This window comes from Melanerpes formicivorus, unplaced genomic scaffold (genome assembly GCF_026170545.1).
Source record: "Melanerpes formicivorus ecotype bairdi unplaced genomic scaffold, bMelFor1.0.p_v2 SCAF_9, whole genome shotgun sequence".
In the NCBI taxonomy this organism is placed as follows: Eukaryota; Metazoa; Chordata; class Aves; order Piciformes; family Picidae; genus Melanerpes; species Melanerpes formicivorus.
This window is the reverse complement of record NW_027142361.1, coordinates 20,488,937-20,501,035: the sequence shown is the minus strand read 5'-3', so window position 1 is coordinate 20,501,035 and position 12,099 is coordinate 20,488,937. Positions and strand designations below refer to the sequence as shown.

General features: G+C 49.7%; 1 protein-coding gene across 1 annotated transcript in view; it reads right to left on the bottom strand.

Annotated features, from left to right (window-relative positions):
* BLK (BLK proto-oncogene, Src family tyrosine kinase) overlaps window positions 1–11,817 on the bottom strand; it is a 46,465-nt gene extending 34,648 nt beyond the window's left edge. Inside the window, 8 exon segments of the mRNA XM_068142933.1 lie at window positions 3,250–3,429; window positions 5,132–5,284; window positions 8,259–8,408; window positions 9,550–9,613; window positions 9,615–9,639; window positions 9,641–9,652; window positions 10,548–10,646; window positions 11,672–11,817. Of these exon segments, the coding sequence (XP_067999034.1) occupies window positions 3,250–3,429; window positions 5,132–5,284; window positions 8,259–8,408; window positions 9,550–9,613; window positions 9,615–9,639; window positions 9,641–9,652; window positions 10,548–10,646; window positions 11,672–11,817 (829 nt within the window).
* Window positions 11,818–12,099: the final 282 nt, after the last annotated feature.

Here is a 12,099-nt window from a genome sequence, read left to right as displayed (position 1 = left end):
AAGACCTGGTCTAGTGGAGGTGATCTCAAGTTGGCCTGAAGGTATCAACTGTGCCAAACCTCCAGAGGAGAAAGTGACTCGTGCTGAGGAAGCTCCTCCTTACAATGACCTTTCTGATGATGAAAAGAAATATGCTTTGTTCACAGACGGTTCCTGTCGTCTTGTTGGAAACAAGCGAAGGTGGAAGTCTGCAGTGTGGAGTCCAACACGCCGAGTTGCAGAAGCGAAAGATGGAGAAGGAGAATCCAGTCAGTTCGCAGAGGTAAAAGCTGTCCAGCTAGCTCTCGACGTAGCTGAACGTGAGAGATGGCCAAAGCTTTATCTCTACACCGACTCATGGATGGTAGCCAATGCTCTATGGGGTTGGCTAAAGAACTGGAAGAAGAGTGGTTGGCAGAGAAAAGGAAAACCCATTTGGGCAGCCAACCTATGGCAGGACATTGCTGATCGAATCGAGAGAATTCCAGTGAAAGTGAGACACATCGATGCTCACATTCCTAAGAGCAAAGCTACTGAGGAACAGCAACACAACCATCAGGCAGATCTAGCTGCAAGAGTTTCTCAAGTAGACATGGACTCTAATCTTGATCTCGACTGGAAACACCGAGGTGAGATGTTCTTAGCTCGGTGGGCTCACGATTCGTCAGGACATCAAGGCAGAGATGCAACATACCAATGGGCTCGTGACAGATCCATAGACATCTCCATGGATGCTATCACACAAGTTATCCATGACTGTGACATTTGTGCTGCTATTAAGCAGGCAAAACGACTTAAGCCCTTGTGGTATGGTGACAGATGGTCCAAGTACAAGTATGGTGAAGCTTGGCAGATTGACTACATCACTCTACCACGTTCTCGTTCTGGTAAGCAATACGTGCTTACTATGGTAGAGGCAAACACTGGATGGTTGGAAACTTATCCAGTTCCACATGCAACTGCACGCAACACCATTCTCGGTCTGGAGAGACAAATCCTGTGGAGACACGGAACTCCAGAGAGGATTGAGTCAGACAATGGAACTCATTTCAAAAACAACCTTGTAAAGAACTGGGCAAAAGAGCACGGTATTGAGTGGATATTCCACATTCCCTACTATGCACCAGCTTCAGGGAAGATTGAACGCTACAACGGTTTGTTGAAGACCACTCTCAAAGCCATGGGGGGTGGATCTTTGAAAAACTGGGAAAAGCATTTAGCACAAGCAACCTGGCTGGTAAATAGTAGAGGTTCAGTGAACCGAGCTGGACCTGCACATTCAGATTTGCTACGGAAAGTAGAAGGTGATAGAGTTCCTGTTGTTAGAGAAAAGAATCTGTTTGGGTAATACTGTTTGGGTATTTTCACCCTCAGGAGAGGCTAAACCTGTCCGAGGGGTGGTTTCAGCTGAAGGTCCGGGTCACACTTATTGGGTAATACAAGAGAATGGTGAAATTCAGTGTATTCCGCAAAGAAATTTAACTTTAGCTGAAAGAGGTTAATTTCGAACTGCTGTACAGCTACATCGCGTCCAAAGGAAGAATCAACGAGGAATCTACGGTGCACGAACCCTGAGACCCCTGAGAGCCCTGAGTCAACTAAGAGACCCTGAGATTCCCTGTTTCCCTTTTCTTCGCTTCGTCGGTGAAGAAATGAACTGTTTTCCATTTTTTCTCATTTTCTGATTTTTTTGGACTTTTGAATCATCTACTTCTGAGTATAGCCGGAATGGACTATGAAATTTGCTCACGAACTGTAAATATCGTTTTGGATTGGATGGACAGTATGAACAGCCAATGAAATTGTTTAGAAGGGGTGGACTGTGGCCGGTTGACGTTGCCCCCTTAAGAAAGGGAATATGGTGGACGGAAGTTGGTAAACAGAAGGAATAGTCTAAACTAATTTCATTGGACAAGTGGGAGGAAGCACCTTCTGAGCTGGGACTATACTGGGTTTTTCCAGCACCTTATCTTCAGTCTTGCTTTCGCCTTTCCACGGTGCGGCCGCTCTCTGTCTCTGTGCTGGGCTTTCTGCCAAGGCCTCGGCCTTGAAGATAGATAAAGGCCGGTATATTAACTCCCTTCCAATTAACACGAACTGCTTCTAACCTGTTTTTTCCTCTCTTTTCTTTCTCTTTCTATCCCATTCTGGAGAAAGGGGGGAGAGAGGGGAGAGCGGAGGTGGGGAACCCCTCTCTGCCGAGGGGGTCACTCTCATTTCTGTGTTACTCTGTTGTATATCTTTGTATATATTGTAGATATTGTAAATTTGTAAATATTCCCCTGCAAACCCTACAAACCTTTGTAAATATAGCTCCACTGCTTTGCTAATTCAGCTTGCGAGTTTTTTTTTTCCTTTCCCTTCAATTTTTCTTTCCCTTTACCTTACAAGGGGGAAGGGAGGAGGCTTCTTGGCCTTACCTTCCACCCACCACAGAGTTGCCAATAATACCTCTCACGGAGAGGATAGGTGGAAGGCGTTTAGCACAGCCTCTTCTGTGGTGGCGTGCTTCCCCTTGCCCCTCCTCTGGTCGCTCACCGGGCCAGGGTGAGATTCACTTCCTTCGTGAGCGTGCGCTGCTAATTTTCCAGCACCGGGGCAGTGCTGTCCGACCGGCTTTCCGTATCGCTCGGACGTACCTCTGTGTGCTGAGTCGATCGGTATGGTACTCCGAGGATCCCTTGTCCATGAGTTCAGGTTTATTTGGGCGCCCGATGTAGGACGATGGAGATTGGGAATCAATACGGCTGACCAATGTGATCGGGTATTGTTCCTTTATTGTTCCAGTGTTGCAGGCCTATGGTGCAGGCCTGAGGTGCAGGCCTATGGAGCAGGCCTGTAGTGCAAGTATAGCACTGTAAAGTGTAGAAGAAACAGGAGACAGGAAAGGCAGAAGTAGTGCGTAGCAAGGCAACTGCTACAACTTATATAAACTCGGAGAGCCTCGTTGGCATAGCTCCATTGGTTCCTTATGAGTGACCACACATTGCACTATTACAGACTATTGGTCCAACTACTAATGACACAACGAGGTTGTTGATGCAGGTGCATGTCCTGTTGTCCCAAGATAACTGTCCATGTTTATAGATACCAGTGTCTTGTTTTAGTTACATGCTGCAGGCACAGCACTGTTTTGCTACACTGCTAGCTGATTCTGCATTTATGGCCTACCACCATGTCAGGCTCTAGGCCTGCACTGCCAGATTGCTCACACTGCCTGTCGCTGGCATTGCCACAGGACCCAACAAAAATCTCAGTGAGGCTCTTTACCATTGGCCATGTACTCTGTCACAATGTAGATTGGCTGCTTGGTGACCATTGCATAGAGCTGGGCCAGCTTGTTATGCTGGAGCCTCTTCATCAAGTTGGCTTCTGCCAAGAAAGCCTCAGGATCCATACTGCCCTCCTTCATGGTCTTCACAGCCACCTTGATGTTGTTCTTGTAATAACCTGCAGAGAGATGGATAATGATGAAATGAGGAATTTTGACCTCTCTAGGGGCTCTATCTATTAGGAATAGAAGAGCTTTTGTGTCAAGGAAGACAAAACCCCAGCCACAGCTTTCAATCTCTTAGAAAGAAATGCATGGTCTATCTAAATGCCTGTGGGCACTGAGCAGCCAGTAGGTGTGAGAGAAGGGAGAGGCATGGCATAACTGTGACTCCATTTGGCTTCATTAGGGATCATCCTTGGCCTGGGAGATGGACACTCATGCAGTGAGCACATCCTCACATGGTCATCCCAGCCTTGCAAGGCTCTTTCTGGGTGAAAGCTCTGGAGTCTCCCACCAGTTGAGTTCTCCAATAATCCAGATGCAATTGAAAAATCCAGGACTCTGCAGTCAGGATGCTGACACAGTCTGGTCCTGTCCACAAACTCAATTGCGAAGGCAACAGGCAACCACAAAGAGGACAGCAAAGAAAGCTGAGCTCACCCCACATCCTCTCCCTCTGAACAGCAGTGGGCAGGGAGGTGCAAAGGATTGAGATCTGGGTTATAAAGTGGAGCAGGGAAGCAGAAAAAGTGGGGTAGTGTCATCCAGGTACTGTGTGTATCTTAGGATTTAGGAAAGATGTTGAGTTGCTGGAAGGTGTCCAGAGAAGGGCAACAAAGCTGGGGAGGGCTTTGGAGCACAGCACTGTGAGAAGAGGCTGAGGGAGCTGGGGTTGCTTAGCCTGGAGAAGAGGAAGCTCAGAGTAGGGAGACATTATTGCCCTCTACAACTACCTGGAGGGAGGTTGTAGTCAGGTGGGGGTTGGTCTCTACTCCCAAGCAACCAGCACCAGAACAAGAGGACACAGTCTCAAGCTGTGCGGGGGAAGTTTAGGCTGGAAGTTAGGAAGAAGTTCTTCCCAGAAAGAGAGATTGGCCATTGGAATGTGCTGCCCAGGGAGGTGGTGGAGTCCCCATCCCTGGAGGTGTTTAGGAAGAGACTGGATGGGGTGCTTGGTGCCATGGTTTAGTTGATGAGATGGTGTTGGATGATGGGTTGGACTCGATGATCTTGAAGGTCTCTTCCAACCTGGTCTGGTCTATTCTATTCTATTCTAACCATGCCAAGGATTCCCAGGAAGAATGAGAGCCTGTCTCAGGAGATGATATATTCCAATACCTGAAGGGATCCTACAGGAAGGCTGGAGGGGGACTCTTCATAAGGACGTCTAGCAACAGGACAAGGGGGAATGGTTTTAAGACAAGGGAAAGTAGGTTCAGTCTGGATCTTAGGAAGAAATTCCTCAGTATGGGGGTGCTGAGACTCTGGAATATGTTGCCCAGGGATGTTGTGGCTGCCTCCTCCCTGGGGGTATTCAAGGCCAGGCTGGATGAAGCCTTGAGCAGCCAAGTCTGGTTGAGAGACATCTGTGCCCAGGGCAGAGAGGTTGGAGGAGATGATCTCTGAGGTTCTTTCCAAGCTAGGCCATTCTATGATTCTGTAGTTAATTCTACACCTCTCACATGCATTTAGCTTATGAAACTCATGCCCTGTGCCCACATAGCCTGGAGGATGGCATGTGCTGCTGTGTGAGTACCTAGAAGTCTGTTAATACTTCAGAATCCCCCCATCCAGCCTAGCCCTGTCTCAGGGAAACAGCAGCTATGTTCCTGGTTTGGTTTTGTCTTTTTTTCCTGGAATGGGGAGAATTGTACTTACCCATCCACACTTCCCCAAACTGCCCACTGCCAAGTTTCTTCACAAGCTTCAGGGACTCCCGGGGGATCTCCCACTCATCCTATGCCCAGGGTCTCTGGGGCACCAGGGATTGGCAGGGAGCTGTGAGCCTCTGGCACAGGCCATCCCCTTTCTCTGTATGAAGACAAAGCAGCAGACAGTTCAGTGAGATGGAATGGAACGGAACGGAATGGAACAGAACAGAATAGAATAAATACAATTAACCAGGTTGGAAAAGACCTTCAAAATCATCAAGTCCAACCTATCACCCAATACCATCTAAGCAACTTTATTTAGAATAAACCTTTATTTAAAATAAACCAAACCAGGTTGGAAGAGACCTTCAAGATCATCGTGTCCAACCCATCAACCAATTCAACCCACCCAAACAGCTAACCCATGGCACCAAGTACCCCATCAAGTCTCCTCCTGAACACCTCCAATGACGGTGACTCCACCACCTCCCTGGGCAGCCCATTCCAATGGGCAATCACTCTCTCTGTGTAGAACTTCTTCCTAATATCCAACCTGAACCTCCCCTGGTGCAGCCTGAGACTGTGTCCTCTTGTTCTGGTACTGGGTGCCTGGGAGAAGAGACCATCATCCGCCTGTCTACAACCTCCCTTCAGGTAGTTGTAGAGAGTGATAAGGTCACCCCTGAGTCTCCTCCAGGCTGAGCAACCCCAGCTCCCTCAGCCTCTCCTCATAGGGCTTGTGTTCCAAACCCCTCACCAACTTTGTTGCTCTTCTCTGGACTCGTTCCAGCAAGTCAACATCCTTCCTAAACTGAGGGGCCCAGAACTGGACACAGGACGCGAGGTGTGGCCTAACCAGTGCAGTATACAGGGGCAGAATGACCTCCCTGCTCCTGCTGGCCACACTGTTCCTGATGCAGGCCAGGATGCCATTGGCCCTCTTGGCTGCCTGGGCACACTGCAGGCTCATGTTCATCCTACCATCGACCAGTACCCCCAGGTCCCTCTCTGCCTGGCTGCTCTCCAGCCACTCTGACCCCAGCCTGTAGCACTGAATGGGGTTGTTGTGGCCAATGTGCAGTACCTGGCACTTGGATGTGTTAAATCTCATGCCGTTGGACTCTGTCCATCTGTCCAGACTGTCGAGGTCCCTCTGCAGAGCCTCTCTACCCTCCAGCACATCAACTCCTGCCCCCAGCTTGGTGTCGTCAGCAAATTTACTGATGATAGACTCAATGCCCTCATCCAGATCATCAATAAAGATGTTAAAGAGGATGGGGCCCAGCACTGATCCCTGGAGCACACCACTAGTGACTGGCCGCCAGCTGGATGTGGCACCATTCACCACCACTCTCTGGGCTCGGCCCTCCAGCCAGTTCCTAACCCATTGCAGTGTGCTCCCATCCAAGCCATGGGCTGATAGGTTGGCCAGGAGTTTGCTATGGGGGACGGTGTCAAAGGCCTTGCTGAGGTCCAGGTAGACTACATCAACAGGCCTCCCCACATCCACCAGGCGGGTCACCCGATCATAGAAGGAGATCAGGTTGGTCAGGCAGGACCTGCCCTTCCTAAATCCATGCTGGCTAGGCCTGATCCCTTGGCTATCCTCTAAGTGCTGTGTGATTGCACTCAGGATGACCTGTTCCATGATCTTGCCTGGCCCTGAGGTCAGGCTGACAGGCCTATAATTCCCTGGCTCATCCAACCGACCCTTCTTATGGATGGGCACCACGTTGGCCAGCTTCCAGTCCTCTGGGACCTCTCCAGTGAGCCAGGACTGCTGGAAAATGATGGATAGTGGCTTGGCCAGCTCATCTGCCAGCTCCCTCAGCACCCTAGGATGGATCCCTTCTGGTCCCATGGACTTGTGGGGATCCAAGCTGCTAAGGAGAGTTCCAACCACCTCCTCATGGAACATAGGGAAACTGTGATGCTCCCTGGCTCCTTCTTCCAGCTCTGCAGGCCAGCTGTCAGGAAGACGTTCTGTCCTTCTAGTAAAAATTGAGGCAAAGCAGGTGTTAAGTATCTCTGCCTTTTCCTCATCCCTTATTACAACATTTCCCCCCATGTCAATCAAGGAGTGGCACCAACCGCCTCATCCAGTCTCTTCGTAAACACCTCCAGTGATGGTGACTCTACAACCTCCCTGGGCAGCCCACTCCAATGGCCAATCTCTCTTTCTGTGAAGAGCTAGACCTAACCTCCTTCTCCATCTACACATGCCAGAAAAAGTCAATCTGTGGGAAATCCATGGAAGGGGATTGGAACTTGGTGGTTTTTCAGGTCCCTTCTAACCCAAACCATTCTGAGAATCTATTAAACCTCCACAACTGCACAAATGATTTGGACACTTGGATTCAGGCACTGAGCAGGAACTTGAGTGAATGGAAGCAAAAAAGCTTAATGAAAGACATAGAGGAGCAAATTCTCCTGCCCAGCTCATCCAAACATCCCTCCTCTGTGTCCCTTTCCTAACAGGGCACACTCTCTGATTATAGAATCATAGAATTGTTAGGGTTGGAAGGGACCTCAGGGATCATCCAGTTCCACCCCCCCTGCCATGGACAGGGACACCTCACACTACATAAGGTTGTCCAGAGCCATATCCAGCCTGGCCTGAAAAACCTCCAGGGATGAGGCTTCCACCACCTCCCTGGGCAACCTGTGCCAGTCTCTCACCACCCTCATGGGGAACAACTTCTTCCTAACATCCAGGCTGAATCTACCCATTTCTAGTTTTGTTCTATTCCCCCTAGACCTATCACTCCCTGACACCCTGAAAAGTCCCTCCCCAGCTTTCTTGTAGCCCCCTTCAGATACTGGAAGGCCACAATAAGGTCTGCTGGGAGCCTTCTCCTCTCCAGACTGAACAGCCCCAACTCTTTCAGTCTGTCCTCATAGGAGAGGAGCTCCAGCCCTCTGCTCATCCTCGTGGCCCTTCTCTGGGGGGCTGTGGGCAGAGCTTACCCTCTCAGTGCCCTAGGATGAAAACCAGGATGTGGATGCCCAAGCTCTGCTTGCAGGAGCACAGCTGGCCCATGGGATCACATGGAGTGGTGTTGGCAGCTAGTAAGTCCTCTTCCTGTGCCCGTGCCCAACTTCTCCTAGGAGACAAAGCCAGGCGAACCACGTACGGCTGTAATGATGTATGAGCTCTGGCAGGCTGGGGAAAGTCATCCTGGGGGAGATGTAATACCCCCCACTGTCTAAGGAGCAGATCCTGTAGTGTTTGGTGATGTCCCCATGAGCAGAATCACCATCTCCCACCGACAGGGAGTAGGAATCTGGGGAAGAAACACAAGAAGGAAGCATGAGGAGAGATTACAACCTACTCAGGGACCAGCTACCTCCTCTTCCTTTGTCCACCTACAGCTGCAGACACCACAGCAATTAGATGTTCATGATGGATGACTGGATGAGGCACTTGGTGCCATGGTTTAGTTGATGAAATAGTGTTGGATGATAGCTTGGACTTGATAATCTCAAAGGTCTTTTCCAACTTGGTCTATTCTATTCTATTCTATTCTATTCTATTCTATTCTATTCAGAAGACACCAAAAAGTTTTGTTTCCAAAATTCTGCAAGTTTCTGCTGCACTGGTTAGGCCACACCTTGAGTCCTGTGTCCATTTCTGAGCCCCTCAGTTTAGGAAGGATGTTGAGTTGCTGAAGGTGTCCAGAGAAGGGCAACAAGGCTGGTGAGAGGTCTGGAGCACAGCCCTGTGAGGAGAGGCTGAGGGAGCTGGGGTTGTTTAGCCTGGAGAAGAGGAGCTTCAGGGGAGACCTTCTTGCTGTCTACAACTCCCTGAAGGGAGGTTGTAGCCAGGTGGGGGTTGGTGTCTTCTTCCAGGCAACCAGCACCAGAATAAGAGGATACAGTCTCAAGCTGTGCCAGGGGAGGTTTAGACTGGATGTTAGGAAGAAGTTCTTCATAGAGAGTGATTGGCTATTGGAATGTGCTGCCCAGGGAGGTGGTGGAGTCCCCATCCCTGGAGGTGTTTAGGAAGAGACTGGATGGGGTGCTTGGTTGCATGGTTTAGTTGATTAGGTGGTGTTGGATGATAGGTTGGACTCGATGATCTTGAAGGTCTCTTCCAACCTGGTTTATCCTATCCTATCCTATCCTATCCTATCCTATCCTATCCTATCCTATCCTATCCTATCCTATCCTATCCTATCCTATCCTATCCTATCCTATCCTATCCTATCCTATCCTGTTCTATCCTATCCTATCCTATCCCATTCCATTCTAAAAGCTTTCCCCTCCAAATCTCCAGCTCACTTCTACGGCCCTGCTGAGCCCAGCAAGTGCTGGTTTTGCTCAGCCAGGTAACACAAACACAGCTGAACTTTTGCAGCTCAGGTCTGGGAGGTTCTGCAAGCTGTGGCAGTCACAAGGAGTTTCCCTTAGCTCTGTGGGTCTCACCTTTGCTGGTTTCACTCTCTCAGACCAGGAAAAAGCCAACTTTATTACCAGGAGACATCAGCAACCAGCTCAGCATCTTTTCTGCTCAGTTTTAAAATACCACCTGGGAGACAGAATACAGAATTAGCCAGGTTGGAAAAGACCTTTGAGATCCTCAAGTCCAACCTATTGCATCCAGTTCTGGGCTCCCCAGTTCAAGAGGGACAGGGATCTGCTGGAGAGAGTCCAAGGGAAAGCCACCAGGATGCTGAAGACACTAAAGCACTGCCCTATGAGGAGAGGCTGAGAGACCTGGGACTGATTAGTCTGGAGAAGAGAAGACTGAGAGGGGATTTAATACATGTCTATAAATATCTGAGGGCTGGGGGTCAAGAGGCAGGGGACAGGTTTTGCTCAGTTGCACCCTGTGATAGGACAAGGGACAATGGATATGAACTCCAGCACAGGAGGTTCCACCTGAACCTGAGGAGGAACTTCTTCACTGTGAGGGTGTCAGAGCCCTGGAACAGGCTGCCCAGGGAGGTTGGGGAGTCTCCTTCTCTGGAGACTTTCAAGCCCCATTTGGATGCATTCCTGTGTGACCTGTGCTGGATTCTATGGTCATGCCATGGCAGGGGTGTTGGACTCGATGATCTCTGGAGGTCCCTTGCAACCCCTAACATCCTGTGAGCCTGTGTGATCCTGGGATGGTACCTGGCACTGCAAATTTACCGTTCATGTTCTCTCCCCAAAACACTTCTTTTTCCACAGTGGATGCAACCAATGGGACCAAAGTATTGTCTGCCTTTCCCTGGAGCCATCTCATCTTCCCTGTTCCATACCCACGTGGTGCTTCAAACTTCTCCTGAACTTTTGGGCAGCATTTGCTGGGGCTGATGAAAGTCCTTTGGCTATCTGGCCCAGCAGTGACATCTTTGTAGTGGCAAATAGAGCTGTTCCCATAGCTTGCTGAGAGAGCAGTGCATCAGTGTTTGGCATCCATCAGCTCACACACTTACTTTTCCTCTTCCAGAGTGTCTACTTGGGCGACAAAGTTGATGGGGATGTAGCCTTTCCTCCCACTGCTGAGGGACTTGGCCAACCACCAGTCCCCCTCGCTGCAAAGCAAGCAGAAGACAGAGTGTGAGTGCCTGGAGGAGGATTCCTGACCAGCTAAGCCATGGGTTATGGATTGGTTTGGGGTGTTTTTTTTTTCACTGCAAATAGGCCAACACTCCTTAATCCATGCTACAGGTCACTCTTTACTTTCCCACCACTGCTGGTCTCTCAGGGACTTCTGGAGTGGGCAGTGTCTTACCACAAACACAGAGGAAGTGCAAAGTGGTCACAGACTCAAAGCCTCTGCTGCTTGCCCCAGGTGAGAGGAGAGAAATTTGGGTCCCCGTGGAATTTATTTTGCCTGTCTCACATAGGGATATCAGAGCTCCTCCTTTCTGCTCCCTCCTCTGCAAAACACCTCACTGCTTCACCCCCACCCCCTCAACACTGTCTCTTCTATCAGCCATGTCCAAAAGCCAACCCCACCCATCAGTCTCCCCTGCCCCATGGGTCCCAAGCAACAGCATCTGGGTGAGAAATACCACTTCTGAACACCGCCTCACAGAGGTATCAGGTATGGAGCAGCCCTAGGAGGCCAGATAACCCCCTTAAGACCACCTCTGCTCTGTTGGGGGGTGGACAGGTGAATTATCAACCTCTTCACTCATAAGCTTGAGAAGAAAGTGAAATGAAACCACCAGATTCTGTCCTGTCCTCTGACTACACCCAACCCACATCCTTTTAAAGAGCACAATTAGCACCAAATATGACATTTGAGCTGGGTTTTGTTGTTGTTATTTATGCTACTTCTGCAACCACACACACCAGCAGTGAAAAAGGTCCCAGCAGTATCCAGGCAGAGACACTACCTGACCTAAAAGTATTTATAACCCAAAGAAAGCATGTAGCTGTCACCTTCTCCACCTCACAGAGAAAAGAAAGTTCCTAAAGCCATGGTCTGGACAAAGCTAAGGCACAGGCACAGCTCTGATGAGCTGAAAATTGGTGTTTCCTCCCAAGGTCTACCCTTTCCAAGCTTCACCATGCTCATCTTTGAACTCCTCTTTGGCAGCAGGTCACTTACTTGGAGTGGACTTGGAGCTTCTCCCCCTTGACCAGCTGCAGGTCCCGGTCGCTTGAGGCAGGGAAATCATACAGTGCAACCACAATCAAGTTATCTGAAAGAAGAAGTAGCACCACTGAATCCAGTGGGTTCCCTGGTGGGGACATGATTCAGACTGTGATGTTCAGAACATTTCACGCCCCATAAACAGGGGCTGTCACCTTCTCTGTCCCCCCAAAGGCCAAGCTTTCCCCCATCCCCCAGCTTTCCTGTCAACCCCAGCCTCTGCTCAGGGACTAAGCTGATCCACCAAAGTGCTTCCTGTGTCTTTCAAGCACTCCAGACCCCCTCACACAAACCCCCCTAGGCTCATGTGGAATAAGAAGGGGCCTAAATAACCTGTCAGTGCTTTGTTTGAGTTCTGCATGGTGCTAAATTAAAACTGCTGT